Source organism: Vespa mandarinia, chromosome 24 (assembly GCF_050613455.1).
Source record: "Vespa mandarinia isolate Hongniang chromosome 24, ASM5061345v1, whole genome shotgun sequence".
Lineage (NCBI taxonomy): Eukaryota > Metazoa > Arthropoda > Insecta > Hymenoptera > Vespidae > Vespa > Vespa mandarinia.
The window spans coordinates 693479-716602 of NC_140833.1; the positions used below are offsets into that span (position 1 = coordinate 693479).

The 23124-nt window shown below is 27.7% G+C and overlaps 4 protein-coding genes and 1 long non-coding RNA gene across 21 annotated transcripts in view; 3 read left to right on the top strand and 2 right to left on the bottom strand.

The window, feature by feature from the left end:
* LOC118442508 (uncharacterized) overlaps window positions 1–753 on the top strand; it is a 29605-nt gene extending 28852 nt beyond the window's left edge. For 3 of the 4 annotated variants that reach the window (XM_085663954.1, XM_085663958.1, XM_085663956.1), the window contains one exon: window positions 38–746. Coding sequence is in view for 1 of the 4 variants with exons in the window: in XM_085663958.1 (XP_085520084.1) it covers window positions 38–76 (39 nt within the window). In the remaining 3 variants the exon portion in view is untranslated. Of the gene's footprint in view, window positions 1–37 lie in introns of all 4 variants that reach the window. The other variant, XM_085663957.1, reaches the window with a different exon arrangement.
* Window positions 754–2210: 1457 nt separating this feature from the next.
* On the bottom strand, window positions 2211–8437 carry LOC118442725 (alkylglycerol monooxygenase). 5 transcript variants are annotated; one of them, XM_035868688.2, is made up of 10 exons: window positions 8280–8437; window positions 5507–5745; window positions 4893–5023; window positions 4473–4624; window positions 4236–4339; window positions 3930–4092; window positions 3559–3704; window positions 2907–3041; window positions 2587–2703; window positions 2215–2497 (listed from the first exon to the last, which is right to left on the bottom strand). In XM_035868688.2, exons 2-10 carry the CDS (start codon window positions 5627–5629, stop codon window positions 2252–2254), a joined length of 1317 nt encoding a protein of 438 aa, XP_035724581.2. In that variant the 5' UTR covers window positions 5630–5745; window positions 8280–8437; the 3' UTR covers window positions 2215–2251. The 5 variants fall into 5 exon arrangements, with proteins under 5 accessions (XP_085520141.1, XP_035724592.2, XP_085520143.1 ...); XM_035868689.2 differs by having other exon boundaries at window positions 8217–8378; XM_085664017.1 differs by lacking the exon at window positions 8280–8437 and having other exon boundaries at window positions 2213–2497; window positions 5507–5766.
* Window positions 5867–12178, top strand: Noc2 (Nucleolar complex protein 2). Of its 4 annotated transcripts, none has more exons than XM_035868683.2 (12): window positions 5867–5970; window positions 8824–8995; window positions 9080–9318; window positions 9435–9553; window positions 9645–9754; window positions 9828–9985; window positions 10063–10287; window positions 10377–10565; window positions 10690–10809; window positions 10882–11013; window positions 11095–11310; window positions 11393–12178. In XM_035868683.2, exons 2-12 carry the CDS (start codon window positions 8839–8841, stop codon window positions 11915–11917), a joined length of 2190 nt encoding a protein of 729 aa, XP_035724576.2. In that variant the 5' UTR covers window positions 5867–5970; window positions 8824–8838; the 3' UTR covers window positions 11918–12178. The 4 variants fall into 4 exon arrangements, with proteins under 4 accessions (XP_035724576.2, XP_085520139.1, XP_035724574.2 ...); XM_085664013.1 differs by lacking the exon at window positions 5867–5970 and adding an exon at window positions 8512–8652; XM_035868681.2 differs by lacking the exon at window positions 5867–5970 and adding an exon at window positions 8589–8730.
* Window positions 11088–13872, bottom strand: LOC146872251 (uncharacterized). The gene is made up of 3 exons (XR_014983562.1): window positions 13733–13872; window positions 12118–13652; window positions 11088–11974 (listed from the first exon to the last, which is right to left on the bottom strand). It is a non-coding gene; the product is annotated as an uncharacterized LOC146872251 (long non-coding RNA).
* On the top strand, window positions 12789–22066 carry LOC118442722 (uncharacterized). 7 transcript variants are annotated; one of them, XM_085664012.1, is made up of 12 exons: window positions 12789–12925; window positions 16291–16546; window positions 17238–17322; window positions 17514–17693; window positions 17916–17956; window positions 18032–18191; window positions 18625–18743; window positions 18824–18944; window positions 19648–20314; window positions 20699–21186; window positions 21523–21747; window positions 21822–22066. In XM_085664012.1, exons 2-11 carry the CDS (start codon window positions 16544–16546, stop codon window positions 21687–21689), a joined length of 2031 nt encoding a protein of 676 aa, XP_085520138.1. In that variant the 5' UTR covers window positions 12789–12925; window positions 16291–16543; the 3' UTR covers window positions 21690–21747; window positions 21822–22066. The 7 variants fall into 7 exon arrangements, with proteins under 7 accessions (XP_085520138.1, XP_085520132.1, XP_085520133.1 ...); XM_085664006.1 differs by lacking the exon at window positions 12789–12925 and adding an exon at window positions 13649–13923; XM_085664007.1 differs by lacking the exon at window positions 12789–12925 and adding an exon at window positions 13649–13923 and having other exon boundaries at window positions 20702–21186.
* The last annotated feature ends 1058 nt before the right edge of the window (window positions 22067–23124 follow it).

A 23124-nucleotide genomic window follows, 5' to 3' on the forward strand; every position in this document is an offset into this window, starting at 1 on the left:
CATAGCTTTAATACATATACGTATTGATTCGTTGCAGATAGAGGACTATGGTGATGAATTTCACACGACTTCATAAATATACTACAAAATAATTCAAGAAGCTTTACATGTAAAACATGATATCAAGAGTAATATACTACAGAACTTGTGCATTGTGGATATATAAAACATTGTATTTATGTTTGTTTTTGTAGCATCTTCTAAAAATATTTGTATTAATATGCTTAAATAAGATAGTTACAATATTCAGAATATAATGTTGTTGTGCAAATGAGATAGGAGAGTGAAAGATGCTGCTTGCTTGTTTAATATTAAATATGTAATGACATATTTATAATTCATAATGTATTGTTTTTAAAAAATGCTGAATTGTTTTACGAAAAACTGTTTAAACTTTTGATATATGTTGCATTTATGAATTTATATTTTACATGCTACTTATATCTTTATCTTGTATTATAGTAAGAGCGTATCTAAATGATAAGTTATAAAAATGTCTCAATTATATGATATTATCTTATAACTTTTTTCTTCAAAAATTTTGACAAATTCTACATATCTTGCAATTTATATTATAATTTGTAAATTTTTGTGAGTTATAATACATCATAGTGCTATTTTCTGTGAATACTCATAAGCAAGAAAATACTTAAGATTTAAATAGGAAATTTTATATGCAAATGTAATATTTAGAATTTACAAAATTAGATATTACAAGAATAGACAGGAAGCATTTTTCAAAAGGCCAGCATATATAACATTATAAATCTTTTTGAAAGGAACATTATTATTATTATTACTGTTGTTGTTGTTGTTGTTCTTTTTATTATTATTATTATTATTATTATTATTATTATTATTATTATTATTATTATTATTATTATTATTGTTATTACTCATTAGCATTAATTTATTGATTTAATTTAAACTTTTATTGATTTAGTTTAAATCACTTAAGATTAAAAAATCATACATTATATTTGCATATACATTACCTAAATAATCTTTTTTATCACTTTGAAGCTATGTTCTTGTTAATGAGAAATATAAATTTATGTACCACTTTATACGAAGAATTTTTATACGCAACAAACCTTTTATTACAAACAATTTTATTTTCATTTCATGTCTCTAAAGTGCTATGTAAATTTATATACTATACATACATTATATATAGAACCATAAGATATATATATATATAAATACTCCACTTGATTTGCATTAAATGAAATGCTACAAACATAAAGGCAACATTTGTGGAAAAATAAGAAAAATGAAGAAAAATACGCCTAACATTAAATATTAACTATTAAAGTTTGTCTTCTCTTAAATTTCTTTTGTTTCTTTTCTAATAATTTTATGCTAAATATCTATGTCTTACCAATTATTTCATATAAAACAAATCATGTTAACAAATATGAAATAAGCGAAAAGAAGAAAATATGTAAGAATCGAAATACGGCATACAAAAAAAAAAAAAAAAAGAACAGCTCTCACCTTGTTTCATGTCCTTTTCCTTGTTGTCCTATTTAATTAAATTCTAATACCTAACGGTTTTTATCAAATCGCTTTTTGCTTATTATGATAACATGCACGCAATAAAAAATAATTAATTTTAAAATAATAAATAAGATTATTAAAGTCAATCGAGAACAATCTAACGCACCATAATATTTCACCTAAGTCCGATTTCGCGGGATTCACCTTTATTCAGACAATAGCAACGTGATTTCAATGTTGCCAATATAGTTTTTTGTTTATCTGCGTTGTAATAATTTACAATTAATATATATAAATATATATTATTTATGAAACCATTAAACTTATTAAAAACAATAATTGAACAAGTATTAAGATAAAACGTGAGAATATCGAAAATATTTTATAAATTTACCGTCAACGTCGTAATATTTTATTCTTTCTCAAATTAAGATATTCTAGATGGCGCTAATCGACGTCATAACATTACGCGCCAAATTGTAAATTACTCTTTTATGAATTTATTTTGTCCATATTTCTCTTTTTATATATATATATATATATATATATATATATATATATATATATATATATATTAAAAAAAAAAGGATTATTTGCATTAATATTATTTTAATGTAAATTTATTACTTTTAAATACACATTATTATTCAACAATTATAAAAATTTATTTTGTCTTTCTTTAACTTAAATTAAATAAGTAACGATAGTATTCTTATTTTTTTTTTTTGTGATTGAATGTACCCTTACAAAGTCATAATCGTAACAAATTTGTTTTCATTTGATGTACTACTTGAAAGATCCAAATAAAGCAAGATATTATATAAATATAATATATCAGAACGTTAAGACAACAATCTTCATATGAAATAAATAAATATACAATACATCGAACAAGTTCCACCAATTCAGCATATTCTGACTTATCGAACAATAATCCAATAACGATAAGAGCAAATATATTGTTCAATATTGTTATTCCTACAAAATTATTTATATCCTGAAAAAAATGAAAATATTTATATATATACACAATTTATACATTTTTGTTAGAAATTCGAATTCGAATTAAGTGATTATCTCGCTTACTTGTTTTTCATTATTATATAATTGCAAATGTTTATAAAAAATTATTAAAAAATGCAAACTAATATAGACGCTTTGCCACGTTGGTATACGAATATTGTATTTGGTTCTAGACGTTACCTAGAAAATAATATTTCACTTGATAATTAATAATTTATAAGATTTTATTATTTATTTTATTTACGTCTTATTTTTTTTTTTTCTATCACGTTATAATATTTTAATTAATTATTATACGTTTAGAAAATTAATGTCATCATTAATCGTTTTATATCATTTAGATTTTTAAATAACGATTTTTCCTAATTTATTAACTAACTTACGTTTATTTTATACTTGTCAAGACCCAAACGTGGTCCACCTGGATACCAACTAGGACCCTTCCACAAAACGGATAGTTTATTTGCCGAAGATTTCATGCTCTTACTCTTTTCTATCATCGCTTTCGCATAAAACGTCTATAATTATAATTCAATTGAATACATCAGATATATGTGTGTATGTGTGTGTACGTATATATTTATTTATGTAGATATGTGTGCAGCCAAGCAATTAAACTTGTGTAAATATAATAGATGTAATCAGTATGCAAAAACGTATTATATAGAATATGATCATAAAAAAAAGAATATCAAGTATCTCCGAAATAATCGACAAATCTTATTTAATAAACGAGAAAAAAAAAATAGGTCGCTTAATTTATGGAATAAAATGGTTATGTATTAATTCTGCATAATTTCTTTTTCCAATCTTTTTTTTTTTGTAAACGTTTAAATATTTACATTACGGAACTGCATGTGGTTAATCTGCTATATGCATCTGCATAATTCAATCATCATTTTATATAACGGAATAATTACGTAGTTTAATATGTAGTTAAGTAAAAATACATATTGCTGATATGATTGAATAAAAAAAAGAGAAATAAAAAAGATTACATATTTACACCTAATTACGTTGATGGATACTTCGTACCTGGAGGTACAAGGGATTGAACGATCGTGGACTGGTTACTAAACCGTAAATGAGTTCATCCTTCTCTTCCATGAAGGTCCCGAATAATCTGTCCCAGATTATAAGAACTCCACCATAATTTTTATCCAAGCAGTATAGATTGCATCCTGTATGACAGGTCAGTTCAGTTATAGTGTTCTTACGTATATAAGATAATCTGATATATGTACTTCACAATGACAAATGAGGAAACAGAAATAAACGTGTTTAGAGATAAAAGATCTTAGATCTATTCGGACTCGTAGAAAAATATCAATTAAATAAAAATAAAAATTTATATTAAATTAGAGAAGAAAATAACAACAACAAAAATAATCGCTTACGATACCTACCATGATGAACGCGATGATGCTTCGGAGTATTAAATATTAATTCTAACGGTCCGAGATCATTAATAATCGTCGTGTGTATCCAAAGTTGATAAATCAAGTTGAATTGATGATGAACAATGAAGTGTGATGGTGGTATGAAGAAAGCAAGAGGTAAATAAAAGATCTGAAAAACAAATAAATCTTTCAATGAAATGAATAAAAAGGGATATTCACTAAATGTTATTGGAAATTTTATTAAGCGTATACGCACACATAATCGTATCGGTTACCGTGACATTTCTTGTACATATTTTCTTTTCTACTCACAAAATTGCACCAATGTTGTAGTACCGATTGGCGCAGACCAACCGCGAGATTGAATTCCTCGCTGCTGTGGTGTACTTGATGGTGAGCCCACAAAAAATGTACTTCTATAAAACGTATGCAATATGCAAGATTATATATATGTGTTTGTGTTTGTGTGTGCGCGTGCGTGTGTAAATCACGTCGAGATGTAACAATAATTTCGATAAATATCAAGACAAACCGTGATTAATACTTAACCGTGATTACTACGGTGTACCCAATAATAACAAAAGTCTACCCCTAAAGCAGTTATATACCAAGTCCAAATGGAGTTCCACGATAGATTCCATTGATGATAATTCTCATAAATTTTAATGTAAGTATAATATTCTGCCCCGCGAAAGAATATGCTGAAAGATTTAAGAGAACAAAAATAGCATATAAACGCTATTTCAATATTTAAACAATGTTAATAAATAAGGATTAAACAAGTGGGATTGTTATCTTATTTAATTTTTGTTTGATCTTCTTTATTTTTCTTTTTTTGTTCTTTTCTTTTGTTTGTTTCTTTTTTTTTTTTTTACTTTCTTTATTTTTTTTCATTTTCACGTAAATGATATACAGAATACAAAAGAAGAACAAAGCGGAATGAAAAACGAATGCATTACCTATGCTTACCGGCCAGACTCTTGAAATATCCAATGAGAGAACGACGTCACTTGATCGTTCAATCGAAATGATTTCTTTTTATTCTTCGCAGTTAATATTACTTGCTCTAATATGATAAGAAAGAAAAAGGGTATCCAGATCTAAACATTTATAAAAATATTTTTATGAATATCTTTTCCTTTTTTTTTTTTTAATACGACTCATACGATATAAATAGATCGACGTCTTTAAAATGATATCGATGTTATTCATTTAACAAGTCTATCAAGAGTTATTATTTAAAAGACTTAATCAACCAATTTAAAAACGTCGATCATCATCGCTTTGAAAAATTACAAAAAATCGGTGAATTATTGATTTCGCAAATGGGAAAATAATGTGTCGAATTTAATTGGACATTTTTTCGGCTTCTCTTTTGTTAATAATAATGATAATTTAAAGAAATGGGAAAAAAAAAATAAAAAGAAAAGAAATGAAACAAGTAAAACGTGAAATTAAAAGAAATGAAAAAAAAAAATCGGTGATTAAAGAAATCGGTGAAAAGATTAAAAGAAATGAAAAAAAAAAAAAAAAAGAAAAAGAAAAAACGCATTTTGAAATGAACAATAACAATTACAAATTACCTGCTGTTGATAATCAGGTACTTGATGGGGAAGTTCAAAAGTTGTTTCGAAAGGATTAACGATGTACCAAAACTTGCCGGCATTTTTGAGTTGAGCGACAAAGTCGATATGAGTTTGATTCATATTTAAAATATTCTCTCTCTCTCTCTCTCTCTCTCGCTCTCTCTCTCTCTCTCTCTCTCTCTCTCTCTCTCTCTCTTTTTTTCTTTCACACGTACAAATTTTCTTTTTGTTTGTATCTACGAGAAGTATTAACAATGTTATATGTCATATATTTCAATAAATGATAAATAAAAGAAAAAAGATATGGAGAATCGAGTTTATAAGAGTAAACCGATATTAGCTACTGAACACACTATCGACTAGCAGTTGTAATCGGTGATCTGCGTGCACGCATCGTTTATATAACTTGGAGCGAGTGTGAGGACCATGGCTACCACCACCACTTTACATGACCGTACAAGGTGCAGGTGCTTTATATATATATATATAGGTGCTTTATATATATATATATATATATATATATATATATAGGTGCTTTATATATATATATATATATATATATATATATGTGTACATTGATAATATATAGTCGAACTTTCAAATAGTTTTGATTGAAGATTATTTTTATAGTTCAATATATTATTATTAAAAAAAGAAAAAAAAATCAATTAAGTTCATATAAAAGGTATATATAAATATATAAATATATATATGTATACATGTATGTATATATATGTATATTAGGTTGGAAACTATGAAACGGGCGTTGAATGAAAATAAATAACTAAACAAAACGCCCGTTTCATAGTTTCCAACCTAATATATACATATATATATATATGTACATTGAGGATTAATTGTATAATTCAATATATTCTATACATTAAAACAAAAAAAAAAAGAAAAAAAAAGAAAAAAAAAAGAGAAAAGAAAAAGAAAAAAATATCAATTAAGTTCATATAAAAGATATATATAAATATATAAGCATATAAATATATAAACATATAAATATATATATACGTATATATGTATGTATATATATATATATATATATATATATAACTATGATATGAAGAGATGTAAACTAATCAATCTTCTCGTACACCACTGTTGTATTTGTCTAAGCAATATGCTAGATGCTTCATACTAGCGGCATATTATACGTTAGGTTTCATAACTACGCATTAATAATTTATATTACGATAGATAATGGATATTATTGGTGCCTAATGTCTCAATTGTTATCATCCCATTTGCATCAGATTTATCAAAGAAATATTAAAAAATTTTATTTCTCGATGATAAAAGAACGTAATATATCGTACGAACTGCGCGATATTTTCACAGAACTTCGTAAAATTTCGGAGTGTTCCGAAATGAAATATTGCTTTTATATTTGGAACGAAAAACAAAGAGAAAAACAAAGAATGAGAGAGAGAGAGAGAAAGAGAGAGAGAGAGAAATATGCATAATGGTTTCAATGACATGATAAGATCGAGTTAAAGGTCAAACAACATAAACTTAATTTTTTACAAACTGTCCAAATGTTTACAAATAACTGATTTTAAAGTGAATTAATAATATAAATATCATTTAAAGAAAAATATGTATATGTGTGTGTGTGTGTGTGTGTATTTTTTATCGCTTTACCTAAATGATATATATAATATATATTTACAATTTACCTTTTTCGTTTTATATTTATTACGAATATATTGGATATTCTTTTTTCATAGGCAAACGTATAGATCGAAACATTAAACATAATTGTAACAACAATTTCATGTATCGTACTTATAATCGAATGCATCCTTTCGGTAAAACAGTGGAAAATATAATTTCTCAACTGAAGTTATTCAGTAAAATTTTCTTTTTTATTATTCATGAATATATTGAAACGTATTTTATGTAGTAAACATTATCGTATCTCCTCCGTAAAAGATAAGCGCTTATGACTGTGAATTTTTACTGTTCACGTAAATAATACGAATGATTTTACGACTTCTGTAGAAAAAAGAACTCAGAATGAATCAAATCCGTGAATCAATAAAAATATTACTGTTAAAAGATATATAGATGCGTAAATAAACAAAAAAACGTAAAACATTCGAATTGATTATTTTCTAAGGTATATTTTTTTTTCATAATTTCACTTAGACGATTCTTTTCAAATGAACAAAATAAAGATTTGGACGATAATAAATTGATAATCAAAATATAATAATGACAAGTTCATTAAATTTATTTGCTTCTACGAGTTGTCTTCTAATTTCCGTTTTCATCGATAATCGTCATTATCATCGATTTATGAAAGGACACGCACTGTTAAGTCCGAGCCCTTATATAATACTTTTCAATACATTCATATTTGTTATGTAGAGCAAAAATATGAAGAAAGAGAATATACACGAATGTAATATTCATTTTCTTACATGATCTATATATATGTACGCGCTCACGTGCGGTGTGTGTGTGTATGTATATATACATATATATATGTGTATATATATATATGAAATTCATGTAATATTAATACGAATGATTCCTTTTGAATTCTATCTAATTATACGTTTAATTATCCATGATTATTATATTCGTAATAATAAAAAATATTTATAATAATAAATATTTTGATTAGAAAAAAATAGTGTAATATATGTACATATAAAAATAACCGGAGAATATACTTAAATGAATAGGACAGTACTCTGTTAGATCCTTATTATTGGCGGCTTTGAAATCTACTATTCACAGTTATTTAATTATTCACCTTTTCATAACATAAAGATCAATTTGCGTTTATATATTACATAGTAAGACTCTGATTTCTGTTAATATAACTATGAAACACTGTCAACGTTTTGAATACTTGTTAACATGCGTAGTCTATTTATAAATCGAATTCTTTCGCCTATAAACATGACCATAGTACAGCGACATCTAGACACGAAACTTATCAAAATATAACCAAACATAATTTACAAATACGTCCATTGATAATATGATTGTTTGATTGGTGGAAATCATTGAGCCAATTCTCATGAGTATTTTAAGATATTTTCGAAGTTAACTAAATTTTTGTCTATCTATTTTAATATTTATTCAGTGTTGATGGATTAACCACGAGGGATTGTAGTTGTTAAGTACTAATAATTTATATTTTTAAAGTAAACAGTATAATTTAAAGAAAATTGTAAATATATATTATATATATTATTTAGGTAAAACGAAATATTAGATATATTTATTTCTTTTTAAATTATTTAAAGATATCGACGATTAATATGTTATTGTTTAATTATTTGTTTATTTAGTTATAATTATACAAAATGAAAGTAAAGACAAAGAAAGGAATAAAACATTCAAATATATCTGTTAAAAAAAGGAAAAAATCTGAGAGTAAAGTTTCTAAGGATAAATATTTTAAACAAGATTTTGAAGACGATGATAGTAAGGAGGATAAACATTGGCAGAATGAAAGAACAGGTATTTATATATTATTTTACATATGTAAATCCTATTCTATATGTATACATATATGCTTCTAAATTACGTATTTTTAATAATCAGGCAATAAAAAGATACAAAAAATCGATGATATTGAAAGCAGCGATAGCGATATGGATCCAGAAGAACACAAGAAATCATTAATGAAATTAAAAGAAACGGATCTAGAATTTTATTCTTATTTAAAAAAAAATGATAAAAATCTATTAGATTTCAATTTATCCGATACAGATTACGATAGTTATAATGAATTTGATGCCGATGAATCTGAATTATATCATAAACCTAATGATAAATTAGAGGTATAGAAATACTATATATATATATATATATATTTAAAATAACAATACAAAATATCAATAATATACTTTCTGTTCTAATAATATATTTTTATATTTGATTGATTATAAAATCATAGGTTGCTAGCGATGAAAGTGATTTTGAACTTGAAGATACTAATGATATATCATCTGGTGGCCAAATAAAAATTACCCTACAATTATTAAAAGTTTGGCAGAATGATATTCAAAATGACAAGTAATATTTTTATACATTTTTAATTATTAAAATAACTATATATTATTAATATATTATAAATTTATAATTATTTACAATTTTATTTGATTAGAACATCCAAGTCTATTAAAATTGCGGTAGAAGCTTTCCATGCTGCATTGAAAACCATATCAGAAACACAAGAAGAAAATTTTATAAAATTTAAAGTAGAAGGAAGCGCAAGTAAGTTTTATCAAGTGATATATCTACTTAATGTATTTATGATTAGTAAATGTAATAACAATTACAATTTCAGTATTTAATGGAGTCATTCAATTATGTATATTGCATTTACCTAATGCATTCAGAAATTTTTTAAAATTGGATACTAATACACATTTTGCAGCACATAAATGCAAAAGATTTATCAAAGTTAAAAATTCATTAAAATTATATTTAACTGATTTACTTACGGTTGGTATCGTTCTAATATTTATAACATAAATAATTGTGTAACAATGTTTATATTAAAATAACAATATTTTTGATAGATTTTACGAAATGTTTCATCAGCTAACATTCAAACAATACTTTTAAAACATTTACATGAAATGTTATCATATACTCAATCATTTTCCTCATTAAAGAAACCATTATTGAAAGTCTTATTAAAATTTTGGTCAACTGGTGAAGAAACTGTCAGAGTTGTTGCATTTTTATGTATATTACGTATTGCAACTAGTCAGAAAGAATCTTTACTTGATACATTATTAAAGGTAAAGTTATATTTTCTTGTTTATGTTATAATGTAAATAACTATGTCATATAATTATATAAATAATTAAATTCTAATTATATCTTTTAGTCAATGTACGTCAAGTATGTAGAAAATTCCAAATTCGTATCGCCAAATACTTTGCCAGGAATAAATTTTATGAGGCATTCTTTAACAGAGATTTATCTACTAGATTCTGATGTTTCTTATAATCATGCCTTTTTATATATCAGACAGCTTGCTATTCATTTAAGGAATGCAGTAACTTTGAAGAAAAAGGTAATTATATAATAATAATAATAATAATAATAATAATTATTATTATTATTATTATTATTATTATTATTATTATTATTTAATTATTATTAATTATTTAACGTAATAACATTATTTTATTTTATAGGAAAATTTTCAAACAGTATATAATTGGCAGTATATAAATTCATTATTTTTCTGGTCTAAGTTAATAACATTATCAAAAAAGGAATCAATATTGCACTCTTTATTATATCCTTTAGTACAGGTATGTATATGATCATATTACAAATAAATTATTTAGTTAAATAGATGGTAATTATTAATTGTATACTTGCAGATTATTATTGGAACAATTAAAGTAATACCGACTCAACAATATTACCCTTTACGTTTCCACTGTTTACAAATGTTAACTAACATTTCTAAGGAAACAAAAACTTTTATACCTATTTTACCATTTCTATTGGAGGTATAGTAATTATTTAATATATATAAATAAATGTCTACGTTTCTAAATATTTCAAGAAATATATTATAATATTGATTTCAGATATTATCGTCTTATGATTTTAATAAAAAGCATAAAGCTGTATCAATGAAACCCATATCTTTAATTTGCATATTAAGAATGTCTAAATCACAATTACAAGAGAATGGTTTTAAAGATAGTATAATTGATGCTATCTATCGTTTAATATTAGAAAATGCAGCAAACGATAGCCACTTAGTATGTTTTCCCGATTTATATTTTCCTTGTATAATACAAGTAAGTATAACATCTTATTCTATTATTTTCAATACACACAATACATAATTTGTTTTCCAATTTATAAATATTTTAATTACAGTTGAAAGTATTTTTGAAAAATTGTCATGTCGCAAATTATTGTAAGAAATTAAAGCAATTGCTAGAGAAAATAGAAGAAAATTCAAAATACATAGGAAATGAAAGAGCCAAGGAAATATTCAATTTGAAAAATATGACAGAAATTGAAAATTGGGAAAATAGAATGAAAATCCAAGGTACAGCTTTAGCGAAATTTTATAATTCCTGGATTAAGATTCATCAAGCTCAGAAACTAAAACATTTAACGAAAAATGATGAAATTAGTGAATATAATTTACCAAGTTTAAGGAAATCAAAAAGGAAAAAGTCAAATGAAGAAGATATAGGTAGCGAAGAAGAAAGTGACTTTGAGTTACAAATAAAAGGAACAGAAGTAGAGAAAGCAGAGAATACATCTGCAAGGAGATCTAATAAAAAATCAAAAAAGAAAATAAAAACAACAAATAAGAAAGTATCTGAAGAAGACGACATACCTACAGAAAATACAGATATTGTTACAGATATTAATAGCGATGACTGGGAATAAGTGTATTATTTAGATAATAATTTCAATAACTTTGTCACCTTTAGGAAAAACAAAAATCTAAAACAAAAAATACATTCGATATAAGTATCAAATATTATTTTTTGTATATAAATCATTTGTAAATTTTATCATTGATATTTCAAACTATGTCGAATGTATTTACAGAATATAGATACACAACACGTATTTCATTTAGTTACTTTTTAAAACTACATTTCCAAAAGAAAATCATAATCTCCTTTAATTTCTATTCTTTCCTTTCTTTCCTTTTGTGAATTCACACTTCATCGGTATCCCTTTATTTCAAAGAAATGGTATTTCATTTTCATGGCTACAAAGAATTGTTTCACTGAGGTGAATCAAGGGCAACTACCCCAGAGTGTAAACTATCTTAGAGAGAGAGTTGTTCGGGCCAAGTCAGCGAAGAACATCGAACGTAGAAAGTTAGAAAGAGGAAGAAAGAGAAAGAGAAAAAGAGACAGAGGAACGCGAGATCTGTCGTGACGGCACAACGGGCCACCGATTCCTGAGGTGTCGCTTTTCGATGGTCTATTTTTACCGAAGACGAGCCAAGGCAGTCGGGAAGTCGGTATAGCGACGGTTGGTCGCTATTATAAAGCACGGGCCGAGCGTGTTGTAACTCACCGCATGTAAGTGCGCTGTGTCCCAGACACGCTGTGGATTTTTGATTCAAAGAGAAACAGAGACAGAGATAGAGGGATACATAAAGAGAAAGAGAAAGAGAGAGAGAGAAAGAGAGAATAATCTATCACGATAATCACGTGAAAACGAGAAAAAGAGAAACGAAGAAAAAAAAGAAAAAATTAGGAACGTATAAGCATACGCCAAAAAGAAAGAAAGAGAAAGAGAGAAAGAAAGAGAGAGAGAGAGAGAGAGAGAGAAATTTATTTCACTTGTGTTGTGATAGATCCTTCCTCGCAAACACAACGTATTATCTCTCTCAACACCATTTCTTCTTCGACTTCTCAAAGAAGAGAACTCATTCACGTATGTAGGCGAAGATATACAATGAAAAGGGTGAATAATCTCTCTCTCTCTCTCTCTCTTGCTTTCTCTCTTTCTCTCTCTCTCTCTTGTATCTTCTTAGAGAATAATAACATTGTTATTCTCGGGAAATTCTAAGTATCGTGAGAAAAAAAAAGAAAATATCAGAACAAGTAGACGGTGGGTGTTCGTGTTTGATGTAAAAATACATTTCATTTTTCCTTTTCTATTTATTTTTCTCTCTCTCTCTCTCTCTCTTTCTCTCTCTCTCTCTCTCTCTCTCCCTCTCTCCCTCTCTCTCTCCTCTCTCTCTCTCTCTGTGTTTGTTACCACATCAAGCGGATGAAACAATAAGAAAATATTAGAAACTACGTGATATGAGAACATTTTTTTTTTTAAAAGATGTTATAATCTATTAGATACAATGCTTATCAGCAAGTGTTTGAATAATTACTATACTCTTAACTCACTCGGTTTACTTTCTGCTTCTTCTTCTTCTTATTCTTCTTCTTCTTCTTCTTCTTCTTCTTCTTCCTCTTCTTCTTATTCATCATCATCATCATCATCATCATCATCATCATCATCATCATCTCAGACGTTTCTCGTCGGCGCCTCGTGCGTGCCAGAGACGAGGAGCAGAGTTTTGCAAGATGCGAATTCAGCTCTTACGTTTGAGGGAGCCGTCGTACCGTCAAGCGACGATTGCGTATTCCAACTTCTTTCGTCGGAACTGCAGAACGAAAAGCGCGAGTTACGTAAAGTTGAAAATAAAAAAAAAAAAAAAAAAAGGAAAAAAAAAAGAAAACTTACGAGACGTTTGAAAAGCCCGCTAAAGGAAGAAGATAAAGTATAGTGAGAGTGAAATAGAAAGAGAGAAGAGAGAGAGGAGAGGAGAGAAGAGAAGAGAGAGGGAGGGAGAGAGAGAGAGAGATAGGAGAGCAAAAACCACCGGCTACCACCTTGTACGTCAACATCAAAATGAGGAGAACATCGTACGATAAGTAAAAGCCCTTTGAATTTCCTTTTCAAAGTAATTATCAAGAAGAGAGAGAGAGAGAGAGAGAGAGAGAAGTACCTATGAGTTTTTTAATTTTTTTTTAAATATGCATATATATATATAAATAATCTTCAGTACTATCGTGAATTTCATTTTCTTCAATGTCATTGAAATCTCTGAAATTGAAAGATCATTTATATGTTATTTATTTTTATGTTTGTTGTTTTTTCCTCCCTCTTATCTAACATATAATACAAGTTACGATATTACGGCGTTACATGTAATTCTTTTTTAAATTTGTCAAAACTAAGAAATCTTCTGACATTATCTTTTGTTCTTAATATATATAAATATTATATTATATTATCTTCTTTACACAACTAACATCATAATATTAATCTTTCGTCGTTCGTTTCATTATCTTATGGAAGAAAATAATTGTCATTATAACGACGATGTAACGCGTCTTTTTAATTCGTTATAAACGAAACAATTGGGGTGAGTGAGTGAGTGGTAGATGGAGGGGGGTGGAGAGGGGAAAAATCGTTCTACTTATTAATTCGAAATCCAAATGGCCAGTTCGATCTTTGAACGTTCTACTTGGCTCCAGCTTGAAACTCAAACTTCTAGCAAACAGTCTATTTAAAGCGACGTATCGATCACGCATCCCGCGTTACTTGGATTTAGACGTAGCACAATAATTTTCATGGTATATAATAGAAGAACTATCAACGTAGAGAAATAATTTTTTGTAAAAATAAACCCCAACCCTCATCCCTCTCTCACCCCCTTCACCTATCCGTCCAATTATCCACCATCCCACCCCGTAAAAAAAAACAAAGTCATATATGTAATATTCGGAGTAACGAACTTGCAAACGGACCTGTACGATGTTTCACGAAGCCACCGTTCATTTCGAATTATTACGCTTTCGTCGTATTTATATCGTTGATAAAGCCATGCTGTATATTGTAACAACGTACATAGATTGAGGTAGAGATACGTAAACGAAAGGATTTAGGTGAGTGAAAATAACCAGGAAATTCCCAATGGAAATTGACGTTCTTGCGAATATCTCCTCCTCCTCCTCCTCCTCCTCCTCCTCCTTCTCCTCCTCCTGTGTATTTTCGAACGAAATTGCTTTTTTTATTATTTTTCTTATTTTTTTTTTTCTTCTCTCTTTTCCGCGATCGAGATCACATAATTTATAATTTATTATTATTTACATATATATATATATATATATATATATATATATATATATTTATTTTTATTATCGTTCATATAAATATCGTTTGTTTATATCATTATCTTCTTTCGAGAAAAAAGATATTCAATAGATTCCTTATAGGTCGTTTTATTTATTTGCTATGGATACAAATGAATAATAAAATTTATACACTTGTTATAAAACAAGACAAACGATCCTTATGATATCTTTCCTTTCACAATGTTGTCATTATTATTTCTCTTGTCACTTTTTTGTTTTATCGTATATCCTGTTTGTCAAAGGAAGAAAAAATATTTTCACAGGTAAATGTAGAACTGCGAGATAGAGAGAGAGAGAGAGAGAAACATGGCTAGAGAGAGAGAGAGAGAAATATGGCTAGAGAGAGAGAGAGAGAGAGAGACAGAAAGAGAGAAAGAGAGAGTGAGAGAGAGAGAGTAACGCTTGCTGTTACTCCGTATTACGTTACAACAGATAAATTTAGCATTTCTTTTACACAGAACGTCTCGTTGTACCGATGCCAATACCGCAACGCGGAATTAATTGGCCGCTTGGAAGGGAACCAATTCTTGACGCCAAAAAAGCTTCATCAGTCCTTCGCGTCGTTCGAACTTTCCCTCTAACTCTTTGGCTCTAACTCACCACGAGACATACTCGTGCTTCGAAATCCAAGGTCCATCAATGCTCAAGGTTCTATTAATTATTTTTTCTCCGGTTTTTTCTTTTTTTTTTAATTATCGACGCCATTTCATAATCATTTAAATAGGATCATCTTACGGTTTTTATTTAATCCATCGTCAAGGTTTTCTCTCTCTCTCTTTCTCTCTCTCTCTCTTTCTTTTTTATTCAGGAAATTCAAGATAAGTAATTGCATATATTTGAAATTTTTTGTATTATTGTTGGAAAAGCTTAAAAGCATTTAAGCATTTATAACGATAGTTTATAACGATACGACCAAACGCAAGAAACTCAGAAGTCAAAGTGCATTCGATTTCGATGTTACAAAGTTGTTAGTTGTTGTTGGTTTTTCATTAAAAAAAATATCTAAGTAATAAATAATTAATTTCATGTTTCTTTTTTTTCTTTCTTTTTCTTTCTTTCTTTTTCTTTTTTTTTTTTTTTGTTTTTTTTTTCTTTCAATAGATCCAATAACGCCAAGCGCAACGTTCTAACGACCAATACATCCTACGGGAAAACGTTTGGCAACTTGAAGAATGTGAATCAGAAGTATAGTAGTTTTCAGAGTTACGAGAGTTTGCAAGAAAAGAATTATTTACAAAGGAGTATTTCTGCGGACAATGTGATACGATCACGTGGTTACAAACCTTCAGACAGGCACGACCCCGTCAAAAGAAGCTTTCTTGAGAATCTTACTTCGAAAATACTCCATTTCGATATGGTAAGAAATAATAATTATTACATAAAAATACGATATATAGATTATATTATAAAACGATATTAATTCTCTATAACCGAATTATTGTCCGTATAATAAAATTATATGTATAAATATAAAAACAAATTATATTATTGCTTACATTATATATCTATAATATAATTATATTATATTAAATAATAAATAAATAGTATATTATCTGAATATATAGTATACTATATTAACTTAAAAAATACAAATAATAATAGTACATGAGTAATGTAATATATGACTAACTATGAAACAACAACCGCGCTTATGAGTAAATATCAATAACTTTTTTGGCACAGAATGTATTTACTTAAAACTTCGTACTTTTAACTACATAGTTAAATATATATATATATATATATATATATACATATATATATATATATATATATATATATATATATATATATATATATATATATATATATATATATATATATATATATATATATACGTATATATATATATATATATATACGTATTCTCTAAACATGTCTGAATACGTCCCTGGTCAACAACATTTGGGTAACAAGAGACGTATTGCGAAACGTCTTCGATCTTTACAACGTATTTACAAAAGAAAACAATCGAATATTCTATAAAGAGAATAAATAAAATGAATTTATTTATTTATTTATTTATTTTTTTATTTTTCTTTTTATAGGAGAGCGGCGAAAGAACTCCAATCAATCTTCAAAAACTGCTTACACCGGCTTCCGATTCGCATGAACCACTGCAAGCAAAAAATAGTGCGTACTTGACGATTTTTTCGATTAAAATTTATAATTCTCTTTGATGATGGAACGATTTTTATATTTTTAAACTTTCAAGAACAATCTCGTTCGTTAATGTTCTTTTCTATTCTATTTTTTGTTTGTTTGTTTTGTTTTCTCCATTTTTTGTTTGTTCCTATTTTTTTTCTTTTTTTTTTTTTTTATAGAAAAAATGTTTGCCTCTTCGTATTTTTACGCACCCACACATCCTACTGTGGAGGATCAAGTCGAATTGGCACGTCGTATTTCTTTATCTCTGAGTGATGTTAAGAATATGAAGAGCAAAGGGCAATCGATGTATGTAAATCGAAAGAAACGATCCGTCAAATGGATCCACGATGGTAATGGTAAGTTATTAACATTTATATTTCATTTCTGATCTCTGTTTTTAACTATCTCTATAATTTAATTTATATGTTTGCTAAGTTAATGTTTGCTAAGAGAGTTTGCTAGAGAAAGAGAGAGAGAGAGAGAGAGAGAGAGAGAGAGAGAGAGAGAGAAAAAGTATAAATTATTATTAATATGATTACTTTAGTATACTAATTTTTCATTTATTTTAATTCTTTAAGGTACTGAAGGCGAAGAGGAACCATCTTCTCCTATGCATAAGGTAAAGAAATAAAAAAGAAAATTGAAGATAATCATGGTACATCGTCTTACTATATATAGTGAAATGTATAAATAGGATAAAGTACCTCTGAAGTGTGTAATGAATCCACATGGGAAAGTTTTGGATATTCATGGGATTCAGGCTCTGGGTGAAGAAGTCAATATCGAGCCTATGCCCTCGCATCCTGAAAAACTCTTCGATATTGTTCGTGATCTTAATAATCAAAGAGGACGTGGTAAGAATAATTGTGTTGATAATATATCTTCGTGGCATAATAATTATATTGATAATATATCTTTGTGGCATAATAATATCAATGAAATCGGTGTCACGATTTCATAGATATAAACATGAGGGCAATCACGTTGATAATCTTTCAATTTGAAGTTATTATGATCGTTTATCATATCCGCGATAAGAACGTTCAAATATAAAATATCGGCCGATCAAAAGTAAGATATCTCAATTTAGATAAGATAATATAAATATTAAAGTTATGCTATATTATTATATGTTAAATATAATTTACATTTATGTATGTCTAATGAATGATCTTTGGATATGAAATGACAATTCATTTTTTATGTGGTTGAAATAAAAATATTAATTTGTTAAGACAAAAATTACATTTTAAAGATTGAAGGAAAAAATAGAAATGAATTGTTTAGGTGCTGAAATATTTGCAAAGCGTCGAAAAAGATCCGAGAAATGGATCGTCGATCAGGATCAAGCTCAAATACCGAGTACACCTGGTATACCAAAGACACCTGGTTATTCCTATCAATCGGTAAGATTAAATAAAGTATTAATAATCTATTATAAACTTCGAGATGAGCCATTTAATTGACATGATTATATCATTCACAGGAAATGAACGGTAACAACAAGTTTTCAACGTTGCAATCACCTTATGCACAAACGGACAAATCATTTTATAATCCATTCGCAGTGGATCTTTCTTTAGATAACATCAATCCACCAATGACGGGTATGTGTATCATAAAAAAAAAAAAAGAAAAAAAAAGAAAAAGAAAAAGAAAAACCATAACGTGCACAAACTATCATATTCATTTCAATTTATTGAACGAAATTCTTGGTAAAAAAAAAGGAGAAATCTTTGATAGAATTGAATTCGAATTAATGTTGTTGCGTAAGAACTTTTCGAGGCTAGAGAGGGAAAAAAAGAAAAAAGGAAAAAAAAAAAAGAAAGCAAGAAGAAACACAGAAGCCTAGATTTCTATACGAACGTACGATGGGTTCGATCTATCTATCTGATTTTTCTATTTACGTTGCACCGATCGCGTATAAATAATTCAACGGGTCGAAAGGCAAAAGGAGAACGCTCTAGAATTCCACAGGCACTTGATAGCTTCTTCGTTGTTAAGGATCAATGTTAGACGTTGGATGAACGCTTTGGTAAAAGTTCAGCAACCCGTCGAGTTCCAATTGGCAAGCTTCGTTAACGTTATTCAATCGGTACAAGACTCGCGTTATTTTATTTGTCTTATCTACATAATATATACATATATATATATATATCTACCACTAAAATAATCTAATACATATGAATAATGATTACTTTAGATTTTTTTTGTTTAGTTTAATATAATCCATTTATCGAGAAGTTATAGATCGGTTAAAAAAATAGTTTCTTTTCGTTATTTCTCGACTCTTTCGTTTAATCATTTTAGGCAGGTATCATCATCACCATCGTCATCATCATCGATCCTGTCAATTAACTAACGATTGCAATCATTCAACGCAAATAAAAAAAATTTATTTGAGAGAAGTGGCCGTCGGCACCGACACCGACTTTCCTATAGAAAAAACCGAATTGAATAACGACGCACGTCGTAGCAACGGCTTCAATGGCGTCAGATCAAACAACGCTAACGTTGAAAGGCGCTCTAACAAATTGCTCAATGGCAAGACTAACGCTAACAATATGCAAATCGCTACTAACAAAGAGACTAAGACTAACAGCAACAGAGAGATCAAGCAACGTCTCAGCAATAACTTTTCCCAGGATGTTCTTCTTAACGATAGAAACAAATTTAGAAATAAACAACAAGCTGTTAAACGTGAGGATGATGTTGCAAGATTCTCTGACAGCGATGCTAGCGAGTATACACCGGTTCCTGTTAAACAACTGATCCAAGAATTTGAGAAGACTTGTAGACCGGTTTTACAATATAAACAAATCAGTCCAAAAGTTATTCCTATTGTTCAACAATGTCCTATTGACACCGATATAACACGTTTCTTTCAAACTAGAACTTCTGTTAAATATGAAGAAGAAGTACCAGAAGATGACGAGGAGGAAGACGATGAGGAAGAAGAAGAGGAAGAATATATACGGTGAGAGATTATGAAGAGTTTACAAAGTTAGAATTTTAATTATCTAATTTCGTATCGTTTAGGAATTATCTTAATTAATATTATCTCTTGAATTAGTCTTGTTCTCTTATCTTCTAGTTTCTATTAGGCATCATGATTTTCTCTTATCATACGTATTTCTTTCATTTAAATGATGATCTATTATTATTCGTATCCAAATGTAGGAATTTTATCTGAAATATCTCATACTCTATTTTGAAAATTTAACAATAAAATTGAAGAACATAACATGTCTTCTCAATGAGTTTAAATATTTCCTGTTATGATGAAGATATTTCAGATAGAAATTTTCGAACGAATTAACTTTCCTCGAATTAACTGATTTTTCGGGAACAAATAAAATAGCAGACGGTCGAATCGTGAGACTCGACAGGATAAGCAAGTTAATAAGCCACAGCCAAGAATCGAGAATGGATATATGTCGACCGATGATACTGAGTACACGTCCGATTCGGATTCTTTAAGAACTTATGACTTCAAAGATTACAAGGATTACAAAAATGAGACATCGATGTATCGTTATGAAAAAACTTCTTCAAATCGGAATGTCAATGAAAATGGAGATTATCCAGGTTTATTTAACGATGAATATTCTCAACGACGAAGATCAGCGACGTCTCAAGAATTAGAATCATACTGTAATGGAAATGTTAAATTTGTTAACGAGGATTCTGAGTTACCAGCACAAGCGAAATCCTTGTTACTTTCAATGGTCGCTTCACAGGATGACATACTACAAACTATAAAACACCTTCGCAATACACCAGTCCTGGATAATCTTTTACCTGGTGTCTCACCAGAACTCAAATTTACTGATTCTTATCCGGAAGTAGGCAAGTTAATAAGCATGCGCTTTTAATGAATTTTTTTTTTCTTTTCTTCATTTCCCACATTCTCATTTACGTATTTAATCGCTTCGCCAATTGTTTGCTTTTACCTTTAACAAAATAACGTGTGATTGAAAATAACTTTGATTATATAATGCGATGTTATGTAGGGAGAAAAAAAAAGAGAGATGGAGAAGCGCAAATAAATCGTGCAAGTATTATGAAAAATATTTAAGTTTCAAGAATTATGTAATTATATATTTTTATCCCAGTTTCGCGTTGGAAGTTTTTATCATTATATTGTTATGATATTTTGTTATAATTATCATTTGATATTTTCAGGAACGAAATTATACGAGGATAATACATACAAAGGACCAAAACTGGCCAGTATTCATAATTTAACTAATTATAATACTGCACCACGTGGTTGGGATCAGTCATTAACTTATTATCGACCAATCAAATTTGAAAAGTCACAGGACACGATTGTTTATTCCGATTTTTAGATATTTATACAATGTCTGCCACTTTTTCCTCCGACAGCCGAGTGATATAACTACCATGGTATATTTTTCATTTTTAAATCACTTTTTTTTATCTCTGTAAAATATAATAAAATCAAACACATTTCCTTTCAGTATACAAAGCGATCATAGGAAACCATTCTGTGGAAATATCGAGAATGAAGGAAAGAAAAACAGATAATTTGACTTTGTTCCTTATGGATTGTGGATCCACTATATTTTGCTATAGATCAATGAAATCTTACATATTACATTAAATCTATATTGATTGAAAGGGAGATGAAAATTTCTATTTCTTTTTTTTTTGTGGCAATTCGATTTATATTGTTACAGCTTTATTTTGCTTGATATATATATATATATATATATATATATATATATATATATATGTATATATATATATGTATATGTGTATATATATATATATATCTACCTGTCTCTCCTTTTATTAAGACATTTACATTATTTATGCTTATTATGCTTTTGACAGTGTTACATTATTGCATAGTTTTCTTTATTATATCATGCGAATAAATGTTGTTTTCATAAATCTTTTTGATTGTCTTTTATGTCTTTCAAGATATCTGAATCATCTATGATATCTCTTTCTATTTCCTTCATTTATCTAATTGTTAAATAAAAAACGATTATATATACTATAATTAACGGTTGTTTACCTACAATAAAAACGTATTATTAATCCTTTATTACTTTTCTTTCACACGTTCTAATTATTTTATCAGTTTATTTACAATGTGCACTTATTAGATATCATAGATAAATTTCATTTATCAGTTACAATCATATGAAATACTGCTCTTTTTTATTATTATTATTATTATTATTTATAAATTTTTTAAACGAGTAAATCATCAAAGTAAAAAAATCGATGATTTATCTTTACGAAATATCAATGAATCTTATCCATTAAAATATAACAATCAAAGTCAAATTTTGACTTTTGAGTTTAAATAATATGATATGATCTATTAAAATTTTCTATTTGATATTCATCTGATTACATAAGAAATTTTATTACTTAAAATTATTTAGCTTCTGTTTAACAATCATTTAATACTTATGAATATATATATATATTCATAATACATATATATATATATACACATACATATACATATATATATATACATACATATTCTTATATACATATATATATATACATACATATTCTTATATACATATATTCATAGTTATAAATATATATTACATATATACATACATACATATATACATATATACATATACACACACACACACACACACACACACACACACATATATATATAATATATATAAATATTAAGATAATGAATTAAATTCGTAAACTAGATTTAGAAATAAATATAAAACGAAACACATAGATACCATAGTTAACACAGAGTCATCATATTTCTTC